Source organism: Asterias amurensis, chromosome 1 (assembly GCF_032118995.1).
Source record: "Asterias amurensis chromosome 1, ASM3211899v1".
NCBI classification, from domain to species: Eukaryota; Metazoa; Echinodermata; class Asteroidea; order Forcipulatida; family Asteriidae; genus Asterias; species Asterias amurensis.
Genome location: NC_092648.1, coordinates 8,109,788 through 8,131,115, shown reverse-complemented (window position 1 = coordinate 8,131,115; position 21,328 = coordinate 8,109,788). Strand labels below are relative to the sequence as shown.

At 42.6% G+C, this 21,328-nt stretch overlaps 1 protein-coding gene across 5 annotated transcripts in view; it reads right to left on the bottom strand.

Annotated features, from left to right (window-relative positions):
- Positions 1 to 21,328, bottom strand: part of LOC139944608 (ribokinase-like) — a 48,199-nt gene that overhangs the window by 18,055 nt on the left and 8,816 nt on the right. For 3 of the 5 annotated variants that reach the window (XM_071941668.1, XM_071941675.1, XM_071941695.1), the window contains one exon: positions 1,685 to 1,817. In XM_071941668.1, coding sequence (XP_071797769.1) covers positions 1,685 to 1,817 — 133 coding nt within the window. Of the gene's footprint in view, positions 1 to 358; positions 740 to 1,684; positions 1,818 to 21,328 lie in introns of those variants that run through there. The other 2 variants (XM_071941681.1, XM_071941690.1) reach the window with 2 other exon arrangements.

Genomic DNA, 21,328 nt, shown 5'->3' with positions numbered 1-21,328 from the left:
CAAATCCAATCTCAGATAAAGCTGGGCTATGTTCGTTCCAAACCGAAACAAAACCAAGGAGTAGGCTCATACTTCCTTCGAATGCGAATGCGAAGTGGATTTTGGTGAGGCAATACTTTTACGAACTGCCCTTTCATAAGTGAGACCATGGAGATCCTACCTCCATGGTGAGACACAAGAAAATTGTGCTTCGCATGATGAAATAGCACTGCTATTTTGTCATGCGAAGGAGGTCTACCTACATAAATAACAACAAGTTTTGATGTATTCAAACATGACAAACAATGACTACTTATGACTTTACGTTTTCTAATTCTATACAGATTCGATCAATATAAACAAGATTCTCTCCACTCACCACTTTGTGACACTGACAGTTACATAATGACTTGGGATCCATGACTTGCTCAGTTGCAAACGTTGGTTGTATGTATGTATGTATCATCATGGAGGTAGTTTCCCCTAGTTTATTCAAACCCGGACACCTCCATGGTCCAACTGCCTGCATGCAGCAGACGAAGCACACGAGAACTGACGGAGTTTATCGCAAAACCAGACCGTCCACAGAGAGGGCACTAGCTGATGTATTTTGACATAGTCGTTCATTAATTGCCATCCAGATGGCAGATCAATATAGCTTCGGCTTACTTGTTCATCTTTAGCATTCATAATCATGAATATTTCCTATTTTCTTACGATTTTTCCTCCACGACAAACACGGAGCTGCCAATGCCGTGTAATCATAACATGAATGATCCCGGGGTCAACTGACACATTATGTTCGTTTATTACAACGATCGCACGGTGATTGGTCCGTTACAAAGCTGAAGCAGAAAACAATGAAACAGTTAACACAGCGCTGCAGGATTGCCAAGACGATGGTAACTTGCAGAGTGTATTCTAGATTTCAAGCCGTCCACGTAACTAAATCATACCGTGGCGATTCAACCACGCGTAGTTCACTATCCAGAATCAAGCACCAAGCATCGTCTTGGGCCAAGACTACAACACATCTACATGTAGCACATGACCTGTGGTAGTGTTGTTGTGTGCAAACCATCACGCATTTATTTTGACTTTGTTATACTTTATACATGTAGTTGTTTTAATATCACCAAACTAGTTTAAGTCTTGGTTCAAATGACTTGTGGTGGCGAAATAAGCATGAAACCATTCTGGCTGTTTCAAACAGCTTATTCAGTCTGAAGTTGTAGGCAGTAATCCTATAATCCCTTAATTGCCAGCTACTTGACGAAGGACTTGTCCTGCATTTTAATGCCACTTGGACCCATCTAGACCCAACAACCCTTGTGTTGAGGTTGTGAAGATAAAGTAAAAAGCCTTCAGAGCACCAAACCGCCAGATTAGACCTAGCTTTGTGTCGGTTGAATATATATATAAAACATTGTGAGAAACAACTCCTTCTAAAGTAATGTAGTTTTCGAAAAAGGAGTAATTTTCCACCAAGATTGAGAATTTGAGGTCTCGAAATCAAGCATGAAAGCGTGTGTGACAAGGGTGTTTTTTTCTTTCATAATTATCTTGCAACTTCGACGACCAATTGAGTGCAAATTTACACAGGATTGTTATTTTAAGCATCTGTTGAGATACACCAAGTGAGAAGACTGGTCTTTGACAATTACCAATGGTGGTCAGTGTCTTTATAAAATCCTTAAATTCTTACTTTTGCAACCATAGCAGTTTTTGCTCCCATTTTTGCTGCCATAACGCATTGATTGGCTCCTTTACCTCCAAATCCAGTGGTGAACTTTGAACCATGTATGGTTTCTCCAGGCTTTGGGAGTTGAGAGACATAACTGAAAATGAAAAAGAAGAAGGGAATATTAAAGAGGGGCTACAAGATGCTCTGATATATACAGTAATTACATTTTTACATGATGGAGTCCATAGGAATTAGAAAAAAGTCTCTTACCCCACATTAAAACATGTGGTAAAAATTGTTTATTTTGAAACACTCCAAGCCAAAACTCTGGCGAAAAAGGACTTGTGAAGTCAATAACGACTATTTGATAAGGAAACTAACTAAGGTTTAAAAAAATTAGTTTCCATGTTGTTTACATATTTGAAAATAAGCCCGCCGACCTGAGAGGGCGCTGTTAGTGACGTCAATCGAGGTGCAACGAATTGCATGCAGTGCCAACACAAGATAGCAACGCTTGGCAAGCTAAAAACATGCCCTCAAAGTTTAAACAATACCTGATTAGGCAAATGCTCCTTTAGGTTCTTTACATCTTTAAGGTACCTTCTTCGACTTCCCCACTAGCTTGAAAAATTGTTGGGATGGCGTCATGTTTTAGAAGAGAACTTTTCCCTTCATGTCAAAATGTGTAGTGAATTCCGGATTCTCAAAGCACGACGGCTTGAAGTAATTGCTGCACAGCGCTGGAAAAGACTTGCAAACTGACCCCATCTAATTGTTTTGCTGCATCCAGCAGCAACACATCTGGTCGACATTGCCGGAAAAATGCAAGAAAAAAAAAACTTTTTCGAAACGTACAAACTCACAACTAGGACTTGAATGTACTTGCACGTACAGGAATTTTTAGAAATTTCTAGTGTCCAAGCTTTTGGAGGGTTGTAGGTGTGATCGCAGGGATCAAGACAGCCGCTTACCCATTACAATTCCAATACTCAGGCACATTTTGCTTTCTCTCCCGCATGTCTGTTCATCTCAGTATGAACAGTTGTTCCATGCTGCAATGTTAGGGGCATTTTTTGGTTTCATGAGGGTATGGGAGTTTGCGATCGATTCCAAGAATAGGGTTCGAGAATAGATCTTACGATTTTCTGATTTAGCTCACGATTCTCTGATTTAGCTTATTTCATTCCGTAGTAGTAAAAATAACTGTAACTGTTGCTGATGCCGATGCCGATGCCGATGCCGATGCCGATGCCGTTGCCGTTGCCGTTGCCGTTGCCGTTGCCGTTGCCGTTGCCGTTGCCGTTGCCGTTGTTGTTATTATTATTATTATTATTATTATTATTATTATTATTATTATTAAAAAGATTTATATAGCGCATTTCCAAAATAGACAAATGCGCTTTACAATAAAAATTGAAACTAAATACATAGCAAGCAGATTTATGCACACACATAAAAAGCACAAGAAACAGCACATTAGAAGTATATTAACAATTTGAAACATATAAAAACCTACGGGAAAAGCTTTGCAAAGAAAAAACAAAATAAACCAGCAACATTAAAATTCCTTTGGAAAACGGAAAGTTTTTAAAAACTTCTTAAACATTTTTACACTAGGGGCATTGCGAAGGTTTACAGGGAGACTGTGCAATGATAACAGTTCAATAATTATTTAAAAATTAATAACTGCCTTGAGTTCTGCCCCTTTAGTTGGCGGAGTCGTATTTTTAAGAAAGTGGGGGGGGGGGGTAAAAAATGTAATAAGTTAATTTTGACTAAATTTGCTTTTCTCTGCTCATTCTTTTAGCTTTTAGACTAAAATACATAATAACAGTAAAATAGTTAAAAATTAATAACTGTTTTTATTCCTGCCCCTTTTGTGGGAGGAGTCACATTTTTTTAAAGTTGGGATAAAATAAACCATTTCTAGCCCCTTGATTGTTGTACTGATACATGCAAAACCGTGTAAATACAATGTACATGGACATGTATAGACATTTAATTACAATATTTCTACATTTTCAGTATGCACTACATAGTTGTTTGCAGTAACAGTGTTTACAATTTACTCTTAGCACTTATTTGCTCCCTCTTGAGAGTAAACGATTGGGTGCTAAACAAATCGAACCAGCAGTGATGCCTTAATATTGAGTATTCTTATACAGTTTTTGCCTCTCCAAAGCTCATTCGAACTGATGATTTGGCCCGACTCTACCCATCAGCCCCCAAAATGCTATACAGATACCTTAACCAGCAACACCCAAGCGTCAAGTTCACCGTGTTCACCATGGGACAAGGGCAGTCTGGCAATAGCTGTCTATGCCTGATCCCCACCACAAAGAAACAAGACAACACCCTCCACCACAGTTTCCAATGAAAAATAACCAACATTGACCGTTGTACACCAGTTCTTCTTTCATTACCCTAGCATCTAAACACACCCTCTTGTTCATGGTTCCTACAACTTGTGTCTATGGTGTTCAATATATAGGACAGGATAGCCTTTGTCGGAGTTGTGAGTTGGTCTGATGGAGTTGTGGATTTGCCAGTCTGAGTGATTCAATGCCACCGTTCTGCTTTCTTTTGTCATGTTGATCGCATGGTTGACAACACCCCAGCTAAAAACGCTCTTCGCATCGCCAGTAACTCCAGGGGAGGCCTAGCACCAGCTCCTGGCTGGAAAATATCCAGAGGCCGTCCAAGATCATCTTGGGGTAAACTGCCTGGCCTAGTGAAATTGACCACAAAGCCCTATAGGACATGGACACAGGAGATCGGTGTGACTGACAATTGCTGTCTCTGCAGTTGATTAATTGAGTCAGAGTGAAGAGAATTGGCTAGTTGGAGTGCGGAACCGGTTCAGGATGTACATTTTACCATTGGGAAGGTCTATCCCCGGGAACTGGGGGAACTGCGTGCGCCGCTCTTCTGCTTTAGCTTTAGAAAACCATCACTGATATGGCACACTCTCTTTGGATCATCTGAAAAGGGAAATTTGCCTTACTCAGGACTGGCAGCCAATCAGTCTTTGTGCAGCTAACAGCACCAGTGATGGTCCTCATGGTGCTGTTAATTGAATATCGAGTAGGCTTGAGAGTTTCTCCAAACTGGATCACAATACTCAGCCCCCAGTAGCAGATAGCTAGCGCCAATGAGCAAAGTGTTTCGGCATTTGCTACCAAGAATTTACCAGTGAGATTGTGGATCGTATTGTTTCTGGTCCCAATTTTGACAGTCACCTTCTGCAGAGGAGTTTTAAAGGCAATTGTAGGGTCACCGCAATGGTATGGACAGCTACCAGATTAACACCACCAAGCCGCCCAAAACTTAACTATATGTTCCCATAGCCAAGGTCAACCACTTACCACTACTCACTTTCTTCCAAGTATGTTCCATCAGGCAGGCATAATGCCAGTATACCCTCCGCTCACAAGAAACTTCATCATAAAACGAGGGATTCTTTAACCGACCACCGAATTGACTATAGTGCTGCAGAGCTCATCACTCTCATTCAGCCTTTTATCTCGGTAATTGAGAAGCCAAATGCCAACTGAAAGTCTCCTGGTCTGGGGCTCTTCTTGAAAACTGTGACCATCCAGTGTATCTAGGTGTCACCCTAGACCGCTGCCTCTCCTTTAAGACCCATGTTGCGAAGACCAAAGCCAAAGTCTGTGCAAGAAACAACATTGTCAGCAAACTTACTGGAACAAGATGGAGTGCCAGCCCAGACACTCTTCGATCAACAGCCTTAGCCCTTTGTTATTCATCTGCAAAGTATGCGTGCCCAGTCTGGAAAAGATCTACCCACGCGAAGAAGATTGATCCAGCCATCAATGCTACATGCCGACTCATCACTGGATGCCTCAGACCAACACCAACTGATAGGCTGCACAAACTTTCTGGTATAGCCAGACCACGAGCGAAACCCTCCATTCAGCCACACACCTGCTAAGAATAGACTCGGTCCAGGAAAAGCTTCCTCAACAAAGTCAAACCAAGTGCAGAAGCCGGGCTCTTCGAACTGCCATGTGACATGAGAGACTTGGTAAACTTCCACCTAGAACATCCATGGACATAAGTGCTTCGGAACTCCCCCCTGATGCTGACTCAGGTTGGGCTGAATTGACTCAACAGACTTAGAACATCAACTGGTCGGTGCAACGTGTCTCTCAAGAAGTGGGGATATCAAGACTCTGAAGACGTTACCTGCATATGTAAGACAGAGCCACAAACTATGGAGCAGGAATACAGAACTGAGGACCTTGCAGAGTACAGCGATCTTGCTAGGAACTGTGTCCAGATTTGGCTGAAACACAATATATAGTGTGTGTGGACACGATAAGAAGAACAAGAAGCCTTGGCACCGCGAATGCATTAGAGGACATCGAAGTTACCAGCACGACACCCTTCTTCAAAACATCAGCCTCCAGCTAAGTGACATTTAGTCTTGGTCCCAAGACCATTGGTGTTGCGTGGTCACACACAACCAACGTTCCGATTATGCACGGCAAAAACTGTCCACGCTTGTAATGAACGAACGCTAGCGGGCGCTCTGTTTCTCTGAATAAGATGTGCTCACCATGGTCTTGAATATTTGCAGCGACGGGTCTTAACTTTTTTATTGTTTTTCGGCAAATCTCCCCCGACTTTCCGGTGGAGCCAATCAGAGGCTGCGTTGCGGTTGGCTCATGAATAATTCATCAGTGTTGTGCATGTAGTGTACAATGCATGCAGTAATTCCGTTGCATGACTTTTGCTTTACTCTGTGTGTGGGTATATATGTTTTTATCGGAGTATAATAATGTCCAGATCAGTAGGATTTGAAACTTTGACACAGGGTGGAAATACGATAAAGAAAGGTTTGTGGTACCAGCACAAACATTTCTATGTATAATGTCCAGATCCAGACTACTGCATTGCCATGATATGCAGCTTGAAATGCGATCGTGGCGTTATGCTCCCGACGTGCCAGGGCCCACACTGATGAAGCCTGTATTGGCTAAACAATTTGCTTATAGTTAGCACAAAATAGTATTGCTTAGCAGAAACTGGTTGCCAGCCAATTTTTAATTAAATTTGAAATTTTGTAGTGCCCAAGTAAATTTTTGGATAGTAAAGAAATTTTGTACAGTATTTTCTGCCAAACAGGTATTAACTGGTGGGCCCTGTAGTGTTATTCACAGTGAAAGTTTTTTAATCTTGGGGGAAGGAAATCTTGAGGGATTCAAAAGCGTCTTTGTGAGAACGTATTTTGAAACGTAACCGTAGCTGCATATCTTGGAACGTAAGCGTAACTTGACATGGGATTGAAAGCGTACCTTTTTATATTATAGCGTAACTTGAAGGAACGTAAGCAGATCTGTAAGCGCAGCTGAGTAGCTGTGTAGCTTGGAACGTTGACATCTTTTGGAACGTAAAGCATATCTTGGACTCAAGCGTAGCATCTTGGAACATAAATGCAGCTGCGTATCTTTGAACGTAGGCATAGCTTGACTCGGGCTTGAAAGCATACTTTTTGATATTATAGTGTAACTTGAAGGAACGTAGACCTAAGCGTATCTTGGAACGTAAACGTAGCTGCGTATCTTGGAATGTAAGCGTAGCTTGACTCGGGCTTGAAAACATACCTTTTGATATTATAGTGTAACTTGAAGGAACGTAGACCTAAGCGTATCTTGGAACGTAAACGTAGCCGAGTAGCTGCGTAGCTTGGAATGTAACCATATAACATTTTTTTGGAATGTAGTCGTAACAATATCTTTTGGAATAACTCATGAGAAATTTCGAATTTTGATTGCTTGTCCAGCGGCGACTACTGCTATTCAACTCCCAGTTATTTGAGGCGAATAGTCGGGTCATTAAATTCCACTAGTTGCCCAGTTTAATCATTACCTCAAAAATAACTCTTCATTCACAGAATTAAAAAATAATACTTTGTTTGACAAAATTATGCTTTGAGGGAATTTTGTTTTAGCATTATTTTTATTTAAACCTTTTATAAAAAATTCTCATATTTGTTTTAAGCTACTCACACAATAACACTGTCAATATTACAATATGCGATATTCCTACGTTTTGACATCATCAAAATTACCTGAAAACTCATAACAAAAAGAAATTAGGGGGCCATGAATCAAAATGGAGCATATTGAAACGTTGCGATCATAAGAAACAACGGATTCGACACCCGCAAGCTGGGAGTTCATAGCGCCTGGGATTTAACACCTCCAACCCCCACGAGACACGGCACGGGGCGGTTTCACAAGGCTTATTTCACGTTCCGATTGCTCCACGCCGTGGGGCCATACAGCGTCCGATACACGGACTCTCTGAATGCTAATTTTACGTTCGATTTTTGACCATTATTTACGATTTCAAATCGTCACGTATCCATAATCTGAATAGGTACCTATACTTAAAATTTCACTGTTTTCCTTTTAATAGGCCTATAATGACCACGGAATCACTCTTTGAGCAAAGATTATTAAAAATAGACCGCCGATCATATTGACCTTTGACTCGATCTAGTTTGAATAGTCATCTTCAATTCGTCACGTGTATGAATATTGCAACATTAAAAGTAATTTACATAGTCTGGCCACGCCTTCAATTCGCAAATATCCAAGACCTTGGTGAGATCTTATTCAGAGAAACAGAGCGCCCGCTAGCGTTCGTTCATTACAAGCGTGGACAGTTTTTGCCGTGTATAATCGGAACGTTGGTTGTGTGTGACCGCGCAACACCAATGGTCTTGGGACCAAGACTATACCCGGAGCAGTATCTATCACCTCGATACCACTGTTATTATGGTACTTGAGGGGATGCATGAGCTGAGTGCTGCCGTGGCCAAGCGGTGGTGCAAAGCTGTAGGGGAAATTCCCTTGACCAGAAATCACCACGTAGCAGTATCCATCACCTCGATCCCACAGTTTCTGTATGTTTACTTACAGTTCGAATTACATTAAAATACGAATGCAAGAACAGTGTATGGCGCTAGGCGTTGCTTCGGTAAATCAGCCATGATCTGTGTCTCAAGTTTATGCTCTGCCTCTCTGCAAACCACACAGCGGTATTTCATCGTCTTGGCTAGGTTGTGTGCCTTCAGGATCCAGTATCTTTGCCTTGTTTTTGCAACAATGGTAGCAACACCAGTGTGGCCCTGTTGGTGAATACTACGCACAATCAGAATTGAAATGTGATGATCATGGGGAAGCAGTGCTGGGTGCTTTGAAGTGTAAGCCATCGTAGACTCCTGCAGTCGGCCTCCAACCCTTAAGATTCCTGCATCATCTGTGAAGGGACTCAATGACTTGAACTCTCCGTTGGCCCTGCGCTTGTGTAGATGATAATCTGTGCCTTGATAATCCAGTAGTTGGCAGCATCTGTCAGCTCTTGGGGTGAGAGCGAACCCTGTTTAGACTCCTTGTTTACACAAGACTGCATCTTGGCTCGTATGTTCTGGACAAATCGACGAACGTAGGCTGTGACCCTGATTAGCTTTCTCCAGCTAGAATACTTTTTGCAGTCAATGGCTTCCTGAGTTTCGGTCGTGATGAACACAGCTTGGGTCTTTTGTCGTTCCTTATCTACCTCCATCTGGTTTACCCTCTCTGCATGTTTTGGCCAACTTTCTTCTGGGAAGTGCAGGAATGCTGGACCATTTTTCCAACGCTGGGTCAATTGTTTCACAGGTATTCCACGAGAGACGTCATCTGCTACATTCAGCTCTCCTGGAACATTTCTCCACTGTGAGGGATCTGTTTGGCTCTGAATCTCGCTTACTCGGTTGGATACAAATGTTTTGAATCCTCTGGCTTGGCTTCGAATCCAAGATAGGGTAATCATACTGTCAGTCATAAACACTGCTTCCTCTACTGGTAGGCGCATTTCTTCCATGATGGCCTGGTACAGCCTTGTACCCATAACTGCTGCTTGCAACTCCAATTGTGGGATGGTGAGCCTCTTCAGGGGTGCTACTCTAGACTTGGCTGCAATGAATCTGACATCATAGGTGCCATCATTTATCTGCCATCGGATGTAGGCACAGGCTCCGAAAGCTTCCTCTGAAGCATTGCAGAAGATACACAGCAAGGGCACACCAACAGCATTCGCCGGAGTAAGACAACTTTCAAAACTGATCTCATTCAACTCTTTCATCTCTTTGAATAGTTGAATCCAACTGTCATGATCTGCCTTGAGTATTTCTTGGTCCCAGTCCAGACCCTGTTGCCATAGATGTTGCATTCGAATCTTGGTACGGATGAGAAAGGCTGCAGCGAATCCAATCGGGTCAAAGATTTGTGCAATCTGGCTCAGAATTTGACGCTTTGTTAACTTTCTCTGCATCAGTTCTTGATCATCGGTGGACAAATTCTTGTCCAAGTCCAAGTTGACCTTGTAGTGGAATTCGTCAGTTTTGCGGTTCCATACTGTCCCCAGCACTTTCTCATCAGTTGTGGTGTCCAGGAACTTCATTCTCTCATCTTCCTTGTCACTGGTATTGTTTTCTTCCAGAGCTTCATTAGATAGCCAGCCCTTTACTCGGAATCCCCCTTCAGCTAACACCTCATCTATCTCACTTATCAGCTTCTTGGCCTCATCCACAGTGTGGACGGAATCGCATATGTCGTCCATGTAGGTGTTCTCCTTTAAGACTCATGATGCATTTGGAAATTGTTTCTCGGCAGCCTCAGCTGTTTTCTTCAGGGCGATCTGAGCCATGGCTGGAGCTGGTTTATCCCCGAACGTCAGAACTGTCTTGACGTAAGTATCAGGTGTACGGTCAGTATTCAGGTCTCTCCATAAGAAGCTATGAACATGCTAATCACGTTCTGGAATCAGAATTTGGTGGTACATCTTTGAGATGTCTGCAATGACTGCCACTTCATTTTCACGGAACTTCATGATGACTCCAAATAAATTGTTAAGAAGGTCAGGCCCCTTGTACCAGTAGTCGTTCAGACATTGCCCGTGGTAGGTTGCTGAAGAATTGAAGACAATTTGGAGAGATGTGCTTTTACTTTCTGGCTTCAAAACTCCATGATGAGAGATGTAGTGTACGGGACCTTTGTATGAATTCAGTTCAGCGTTAGACAGCTTCCGGGCAAACTTCTTTTCCACCATTTCCTTCATCTGGGCATCATAGGCTTCTGCATGACTTGTGTTTTTTGCAAGTCGGCGTTCTGTTGAATAGAGCCTCTTCTCTATCTGGATCTTGTTATCTGGTAACTGGTTTGGATACCTTTTCCAAGGATAAGGGACGGTCCATCGGTTTCCATTTCGGGTACAGGAATCTTCTATTATTTTGGCTTCCTTTAGTTCTGCTGGGCTGAGCTTTTCTGGTTCACATGTGCAGGACTTCACGGCTACTCCCATAGCTTAAGTTTTCTAGAAATCTGTCATATCTACTGGTGTTGAGAACTTTACATGGAGAACTCGGCTTGTCTTGGTCTTGTTCCCAGGGCAGGTTCCAAAAATCACCCAACCAAGTGGTGATTGGCGGGCAATCAGATTCTGGGCTTCATGGGTTTCACCAGCATGTATGCTTGCATGATCAATGCCAATGAGTAGGTCTACTGGGCTGCTACCTCGATGGAGACTGCTTGGATGTAGTTTGAACAGTTTGGCCATTTCTGATAGGTCAACTTCAGCAACATCGTCGCTTATGCAGGGGATACCAATTGCAGTAACAGTGTAAGTTGGACCTTTGTACTTCGGACGAAGACGGACCTCATAGACTTTTGTTTGAAGCTCTTCTTCTCCTCCCACTTTGGTGATGGTAGTAATTACATCCTTTTCTTTGAGCTTCAAGTTTTCGGCAAGGGACTTTCTGATCAATGTAATCTGTGCCCCGGAGTCAAGAAGGATATTTGCTGGTTGAGTAATCTGGGTTCCCATGATCTGCACTTGTAGGACTGGTAGCAATACTTCTGCTCGGGTTGTACTTACTGCAACTGAATCGTTGGCTTGCTGGGGAGTAAAATGCAGTAATTGATGGTGATAGTGTTTACATTGGAGTCCGTTCATCATCTCTGTGCATTGTCGTCTTCTCGAACAGGTAGACATGTTGTGGCCTTTTCCTGCCTTTTTGAGGCAGCTGAAGCAGACATGGTTCTCTTTAACCATCTTAAATCAGTTGGCTGGACTCATTCCCTTGAACTTGTCACACTGGTCTGTCCAGTGGCTGGAAGTGTGACAAACCCAGCACTTGTCACGGAAAGGCATTGATGTCGGGTCTTTCTGCTGAATCTGAATGTGATTGATGCTTGATCGGGGACTTTGACTCACACATCGTACTGGTGCCATTGCTCTCATCCTCAATTTCATTTCCGATGACATCCAGTCTAGCAGTCCTTGTAGCGTCGCCATTTCTTTATCCCTTTCCAAGTGTCTGGACCACACCTTACGGTCGTCAGCGTTCATTTTCTGCTCAATGACTGCTAGCATATGATTGTTATCCATGTCGTTTTGGCGCCCCACCTCCTTTAATGTGTTAAAGCTCCTTCTCACAAGATGAACTAACTCACAGAATCTGGCATCTTCCCCAATTTCCAAATGCAGCATGAGTCTTAAAGGAGAACACCTACATGGACGACATATGCGATTCCGTCCACACTGTGGATGAGGCCAAGAAGCTGATAAGTGAGATAGATGAGGTGTTAGCTGAAGGGGGATTCCGAGTAAAGGGCTGGCTATCTAATGAAGCTCTGGAAGAAAACAATACCAGTGACAAGGAAGATGAGAGAATGAAGTTCCTGGACACCACAACTGATGAGAAAGTGCTGGGGACAGTATGGAACCGCAAAACTGACGAATTCCACTACAAGGTCAACTTGGACTTGGACAAGAATTTGTCCACCGATGATCAAGAACTGATGCAGAGAAAGTTAACAAAGCGTCAAATTCTGAGCCAGATTGCACAAATCTTTGACCCGATTGGATTCGCTGCAGCCTTTCTCATCCGTACCAAGATTCGAATGCAACATCTATGGCAACAGGGTCTGGACTGGGACCAAGAAATACTCAAGGCAGATCATGACAGTTGGATTCAACTATTCAAAGAGATGAAAGAGTTGAATGAGATCAGTTTTGAAAGTTGTCTTACTCCGGCGAATGCTGTTGGTGTGCCCTTGCTGTGTATCTTCTGCAATGCTTCAGAGGAAGCTTTCGGAGCCTGTGCCTACATCCGATGGCAGATAAATGATGGCACCTATGATGTCAGATTCATTGCAGCCAAGTCTAGAGTAGCACCCCTGAAGAGGCTCACCATCCCACAATTGGAGTTGCAAGCAGCAGTTATGGGTACAAGGCTGTACCAGGCCATCATGGAAGAAATGCGCCTACCAGTAGAGGAAGCAGTGTTTATGACTGACAGTATGATTACCCTATCTTGGATTCGAAGCCAAGCCAGAGGATTCAAAACATTTGTATCCAACCGAGTAAGCGAGATTCAGAGCCAAACAGATCCCTCACAGTGGAGAAATGTTCCAGGAGAGCTGAATGTAGCAGATGACGTCTCTCGTGGAATACCTGTGAAACAATTGACCCAGCGTTGGAAAAATGGTCCAGCATTCCTGCACTTCCCAGAAGAAAATTGGCCAAAAGATGCAGAGAGGGTAAACCAGATGGAGGTAGATAAGGAACGACAAAAGACCCAAGCTGTGTTCATCACGACCGAAACTCAGGAAGCCATTGACTGCAAAAAGTATTCTAGCTGGAGAAAGCTAATCAGGGTCACAGCCTACGTTCGTCGATTTGTCCAGAACATATGAGCCAAGATGCAGTCTTGTGTAAACAAGGAGTCTAAACAGGGTTCGCTCTCACCCCAAGAGCTGACAGATGCTGCCAACTACTGGATTATCAAGGCACAGAAAAATCTACACAAGCGCAGGGCCAACGGAGAGTTCAAGTCATTGAGTCCCTTCACAGATGATGCAGGAATCTTAAGGGATGGAGGCCGACTGCAGGAGTCTACGATGGCTTACACTTCAAAGCACCCAGCACTGCTTCCCCATGATCATCACATTTCAATTCTGATTGTGCGTAGTATTCACCAACAGGGCCACACTGGTGTTGCTACCACTGTTGCAAAAACAAGGCAAAGATACTGGATCCTGAAGGCACACAACCTAGCCAAGACGATGAAATACCGCTGTGTGGTTTGCAGAGAGGCAGAGCATAAACTTGAGACACAGATCATGGCTGATTTACCGAAGCAACGCCTAGCGCCATACACACCACCATTCTACTTCACGTCATGCGATTACTTTGGACCCTACCAAGTGAAGATTGGACGTAACAAAACAGCCAAACACTATGGAGTGATCTTTACTTGTCTGAACACCAGAGCAGTGCACCTAGAGCTAGCAGTGGACTGTTCCACTATGGAATACATTCAAGTGCTCCGCAGATTCTTTTCTATTCGAGGCTATCCAGCTCAGATGATTAGTGATAACGGAACCCAACTGGTCGGAGCACAACGGGAACTCCAAAAGATGATTCAAGGTTGGAACATCGAAGAGCTGAAACAGTTCAGTGCAGAGAAAGGCATGGAATGGAAGTTCATCACACCAAGAGCACCACATCAAAATGGGTGTGCAGAGGCATTAGTCAAGAGCTGCAAGACTGCGCTGAAAAGGGCTGTTGGGGCTCAGGTGCTGACTCCGTTTGAGCTTTACACAGTTTTATTAGAAGTTGCGAACCTCGAAACCAACGCCCGATTGGAAGGATCCCAAATGGCCCAGATAATGGCTCCTACATGAGTCCGAATGATATACTACTTGGAAGAGCTTCGACTGATGTTCCTCAGGGGCCATTCCAGGAGACCAAAAAACCTAGACACCGTGTGGAGTTTGTTCAGAGGATTATCGACTCTTTCTGGAAGCACTGGAGCCGAGATGTTCTATCCTGCCTGGTACCACGCAAGAAATGGAGAGCTGAAAGGCGTAGCGTACGAGTTGGTGATGTGGTAACTGTGTCAGATACCAATCCGGTCCGGGGCAAGTGGTGTGTCGGCAGGGTTCTTGAGGTCTTCCCTGGGTTGGATGGCAAGGTGAGGAACGTGAAGGTGAAGACTGAGAGCGAAGAATACCAGAGGCCTATCACAAAGATAGCAGTGATCTACCCGGCAGAAGGTTATGATGATAAGGACTATTAGCTCATCAGGGCGAGGATGTTCCACTGAGCCAGTGACCTGTGAGATGGTGACTGTAGGTTGAAGAGCGCCCTCAAGTGACTGTAGTTGTTTATTGTTTACATGTGGTTTTTCCAGCCATGTTTGACCATGTTTTACGGTAACAGTTTTTAGCCGAAAAGTTTGTAATCAAAACAGCAGTTATCAGTTTTTTCTTCAGAGATTATGGACACCTGGTGTTACTAGTGTCTTGCCAAAGAAGTGAGTACCTTTTCAGTTGTGACTTATGATGATATAAGCCCTTATTAGAGCAGACATAATTTACTGGTTTTCATGTTGAAATTAAAGGGACATGCAACTTGTTTTCATGCAGATTGAGTACATTAACGGATAAGAAGTTTCCCAGCTTTTGCTAGTTTCAGACCAGATATGAGAAATTAAGGATTGTTTATTATTGATTGACATTACTCAGAACTAAGGAAAGTTTAATATGTATCCCAAGTATCTACTGGATGATTATTATGAGAAATTAAAGAGTTTTAAGAACCACTTTCTTACTGACAAGGTCATTTTTTATTAAGGATCACATGTATTAAGGATCTCTTTTCTGTATGTTTATTTACAGTTCGAATTACATTAAAATACGAATGCAAGATCTCTAGTCCGTGTCACAACTAAATGCCTTACTCCTTGATGAGCCAGGGTACCACTTTCATACAAGCCTTTTTAGTCGGATTTCTCCTCTGCTATTACTATTAGCAGCTATGATAGTTGTTGAGGGGGAGACCAGACCACTCAAATCCTTGGCTATCGGTGACTATTGATTTGTTGCTAAGGGAACCAAATACTACTGCTGATTCGACATTTGGTTGGAGAATGCACGAGAGAAGGTGAGGAGAGGAGGCGACGCGTCGCGACGTTTCACAACTAATTTGTGCACGCTCAACAATTAATTAGTATAAAAATACAACATTAATGACAAATTTCCATAACGATCATAAACACAGTTTGTATCCAATCCTACAAAATGATTATTACCTGTAAGAATACCTCCCTTGCCCCCACATTACCTTTTACAACATTTGTATACTAGAATCCCCCTCATCTAGCGGGGTGCCGCACGAAGTGCGGCACTCGCTAGTTATTATTATTTCAGTTTTCCGACATGTATGCTACAGCTCAGTGATCATTCCAACACATCCCAACCGAATAACTACACTGTATGAGTGGATTCGCCATATGTTTACTTGCAAACCTTTCTCAAAATTGCAAAAAAACTGCCGATACAAATTTTACTTATTGTTCAGGCCTGCATGGCATGGTGCCAGATCACACTGCGGGTATAATGGTGTGATTTGAGAGCTTGAGTTTGCCATAGCCATACATGTAGCATACATAACCGATGATTTTACAGTACATGTATATCTGATGTCATTACTATGACAGGGTATCAGATTTTGCCGGCCCAGGACATACTTTCATTCCTGTATTGTTGATGAGATTGTTGGCTGCTTGTGCATTCTTGGCTGTATTACACATGTGTAATTTAGCGAACCCTCGTTTACTACTCTGGCCCCGCCCACAAAAGAGGGGATAAATAAAGAAACTATTTAAACTAATGGAAAAAAATGTCTCCTTTTATAGTATTTCTATTCAAATAACATAAATCAGCTTAAAAAAAACAATTAAAAAACAGAAATAGTTCACTGAAGATAACACTTTGTTTTAAAAACGCCCACTTTTAGGAATATTGAAACTCCACCCACAAAAGGGCAATTTTTTTTCACTAATTTTATGTTCTAACTTATAATTATGATTTTCAAGTTTATATTTCTGGTCAAAAGAACAAAAAAAAATTGATTCTAACTATGATTTTGCCCAATATTTATATCAAAGACCCCCCTTTTTATGCAAAGGTGGGTCCCGGTCTTAAATTGTTAATTAGCCCAATACCAACCATCATAGCAAATTTCATGCTTTTACCACAAAGTGCACAGTTGTTCACCTTAGCAGCTGCACTATTAAGCAGCATGCAGCATCAGAGTCCAGCATTCTCCAGAAGACAATCAGAGCATACTGATCGAAGCGTCGAGTTAACCCAACGGTTCTTTTCAGAACCACCCCAACTCATTTAGAGATTGTTATTACATGGTGTTACCATAAACTCTTCTATATCTTATCTCCACCATGCAAAGTTTCAAATCCTACTTAGTAGACATTTCATTTGTTTGTCTTACATCAGTATCATTATTCATACAGACAGAGATATTAGAAACTGTTACATTACTTGCAATGACACCTGCATTTTCAGCAAGCAGTTCATCAAGCTCAGACCTAATTTGAGAAACTTTGTCACTAAAATAGCGAGCAAAGGTATTACTGAGAATCCGGTTAGAACTGCAAGCTGGGTATTTGCGAGTAGATGAGTTAAGAAGCATTTTAATAGTTCTATACATGGTATTAGCATTAGCGTTTTTAAGAGTTTCTTGAAACTAAACAGTCTTACTATCCAAAATTAATTGATTCACTCTAGAGTTCTGAGCAAGATATTCATCCCGATCATTGTTGGATATAGTTAGTCAATCAGTCAGGCAGTCCGCAAGTCATTCGTTTGGGGACGACAAGGGATGCGGGCATATGTACGGTAACAGCTTTACGGCAATATGTTGGGGTTCGTCCACAGGGCCCAGGGGTTTTGTTTTGTCATTACAGAGGCGCCCCCTCACTCGGTACCAGTTCAATGCCACTCTAAAGAGAGCACTCGCTTTTTGCGGGCTCGGGGAACAATGCATACAAGCTCACTCCTTTCGGATAGGTGCAGCTATAGTGGCTTTTGGGTTGGGGGTCCCCTTTCCAGTTATACAGCAGATGGGGCGTTGGCGGTCCGATGCTGCGCGGGCTTACATTCGACCAGTGGCATTGTGTGCTTTGCCAGGTATAAGCCTAGATGACTAATTGTTTTAATAGTGTCTCCATGTTTTCCTCTATGCAGGTTCGGTCTGGGTTGTGGGGGACTCTATTGTGCATTGGGCTAGGCAGCCTTTGCCAATTCCATCTTTGGTTGGATGGTTAGGTAGGAGTGGGGCAAAATTGCCTGATATTTGGTCAATTCTGACATCAGTGCCGGCTAATTCTCCCCGCCTTCTATTATCTCGATCCACTTGGGTACCAATGATTTGGTTACATATGATGTTTTTTCCATTCGGCAGAGTATTTTTATTTTTTTGGAGGAGGTGCGTGTACACTATCCTTATGCCAGGGTCATATGGTCGGACATACTTCCTCGGGTTTTTTATTTTGGGGCCCAGTCGCAGAAAAGCATGGAACGTCAGCGGAAGGCTATCAATCGGGCTGCTCGGGCTCATGCGGAAAAAATTGGGTGTGGCGTTCTTCACCATCCCTGGTTCACAAGGACAGATTTGTCACTGTTTAGCTTTGATAGGATTCATTTGTCAGTGGCGAGCAATTCGGAGAAAAGTATATTCTTATAGGCCTAATATATAAATCGTTTAAGGCTGCACAAAATGCTGCCGTAAAAAGGATAACTTTTATTCATATCAGTAAGCCCTATGTGGACTATAACATGAAAAATGCATGGAAACGCGCGCAAGATCGTATTGGCGGTAAATATTTGTAGTGGCTTTGCGGTTATACAGAGAGTGCATGATGTGACAAAGTTCTGTTAAATACGTGGTGGTCTGAACGCAGACCAATAGCTCCGTTAACACAACTTAGTCAGATCATGGAGGTAGAAATTTCTACCTCCATGGTCAGATGCACTACAGAGAAATTTACTACAGCAAAATGGCCAACGAAAAAGGTTGCTTAGACCATTTCTTCTCCTTTGAAGAAAGCGGTGCAATTGACAGGGAGGCCTATTTTAAATATCCGTTTCATAAGTAAAATGTGATTATTAAACACCCACAATTTCAATCCTGTATTTTTAAAAAAATTTTAATGGCTTACACTTGTTACAATAAGGCCGAGTAAAAAAAAAGAAACATGTTTAGTGTCTGGGTTTCTCAAAAAAGGAAGGAGGGGCTTTTTTATTTTTTATTTCAAGATGGCCGCCATGAATGTCAAATGATTAAATAATGTTCACCATAACTCCTGTGTTTTACAAAGCCGTGCTGATAGGGATTTAGGAGAGCAAAGGTGTTTAGGTAATTATTTAATACAATAGTTATAATGCGTTCAAAACCTTACATAGCACAGAAGTCAGAGCAACGGGCCTATAATTAGTTAACAATACCTTATCCCCTTTCTTGTGAACTGGTGTAATGTTAGTGTAAGCCCTAAATCAGTGTTTATTTTGGAATTTCAAGCTCCAAGAAACACAAAGCTCCTTCCAGCACTAACCCCATTAATCTTCAATTACATAAATCTCTTCACTCAAAGCCCAAAGACAAGAATCTACTGAGTTCTGTTTGTTATCATCGGCCAGTCTACAATATTAGTGACACCGATTTCACGTGTTACATTAGCACACCGCCAAGCATCAGGCAGTTGACCGACGCTCAGCGATGCGTTAAACAATAATAAGCCAAGAGGATGAGCTATTTCGGAGGAGATTTTGTTCAGAACATTAGGCAAGATACAATCAGGTCCAGGAGATTTATTAAAGGGGAGCTTTTTAAGCAACGCAGCAAACTGGTTGGCAGAAACTGAAATGTGAGACAACTCAGGAATATGCAGTGAGCAGGGCGGGGGGAGGGGGGGGGGGGAGGTTGGGAACTGGACCTGATTGTTTACAAACAGAACAGAAGTAATCACTGAATGCAGATGAAATTATGTCAGGGCTGGTTATTTTACGGTTCTTATGATAAAATGATGGAGGCAGGGGCGATTGTTTCCTGCCTCTGACAAAGGACCAGAAACTATGTCGGTTGTCCTTGCACTCGAACAAGCGATTGACATAACGCCAATATGTTTTACGGGTAGTTTTTTTAACTATATTGCGAGCAGTTTTGTTAATAGTCCAGTCAAGTGGGCGACCAGACTTACGGGCTAAATTGAACAGTTTGTGTTTTTCGTTAATCAGTTTCTTGAGTTCTGGGGTGATCCAAGGTGTGTGACGGGATCTTCGTTTGGAGACCTTGGGAATGGAATCATGGATAGCCGCATCAAATAAGTCATTGAAGTCCTCTGTGGACTCGTTGATGTCATTGGTGTCTATGAACACAGACCAGGGAACCAGATGAATTAAGTGTTTTAAATGTTCGAAGTCACCGCGTTGTGTTTGCAAGAATGTCCGAAGAATTGCTGGGTTAGGGACAGGTCGAGTAGAGCGGAAAGTAGTCATGACGGCAAAATGATCAGAGTGGATGGGATTTTGAACTGTGTAGATGGAGGAAATTAAGTCTGCTCGGTTGGTGAAGACTAAATCAATGACGGACCCGGAGTTAGGATTGTTTTGACTTGGTCTAGTGAAAGACTGGACAATCTGTTCCAGGTTGAAGTCACTGGCGATGTCAAGAAGTTGAGTACGATGGTGGTTGCCCGTGATAGAAGGGGTGAGATCGACATTGAAATCGCCTAAAAGAAGACAGCCGTCAAATGTGTCAATGTTGTGGGTTTCCATGGTCTGACCTAGCTTTGCCCTGAGCCAAGCTTTATGGAGATCCATACAAGTTCAATGTCATCAGGAGGCTCAGGAGTGGGTAGCTGGACGGGGGACAATGAAGCCTTAACTGCTGCCAAAACACCACCACCACGGCGTCCTTGGTGACGGTCTTTTCGTATAATGACGTAATCATCAGAAAAGCCACGAACACTGTCAAGGTCTTTATCTTATACAAAATGACAAGTTCTCAAAGATTTTGTTGTTTTCGCAATTTTTTGTTACCTGCTGACTATGTAGACTGTTTCAGAACTGCATTGGTGTGTATCATATCAGTTAACATATTTAATAATAATCTTGCACTTCTTTGGCCCCCCTCCCCCCAAATTTAATGTAATCAATGCCCCCACTTGCCCCACCAAATGAAAATGTCTAGTTACGCCGCTGTAAATAAGGGGTGTGGGTCGGTTTAAAGTTTTTAATGTGTGGCCTGGGATTTTTCCTCGGCACAAGTAGTGGTTTGGTATTTTGTCGTAAGCAGTAGGAATTGCAGTTGTTGTTTACCTGTCTTTTTCTTTGGGGCGCGCTTTGCGCATTTGGAATTTTTTGGATGAAAAATGACCAGAATATCAGTGATGGAGGGTAAATAGGCTGTCAGGGAAAGTTACTTGTCGTTCTAATCATAAACCAAATATTATAATATTCATTATTAATAGTGCCTTTCAGTTCCCAAAGGCTATTTTACATTTCCCCTCGGGCGTTCCAACTTGGGGAATTAGATTTATGCCATGGGTACAATACAGTAGGTAATTCATCAATTGGGATTTTATTAGTAAATAGCGTCTTTTGTTTTCGCTAGGGCTAGTTTATCCCCTCGGGCGTTCCAACGTGGGGAAACTTTTAATAGTAAAATTTGTATTCATTCATTTTTATTAAAAAACCAACTGGCAGCACGAAGCTGAATAATGTGGCA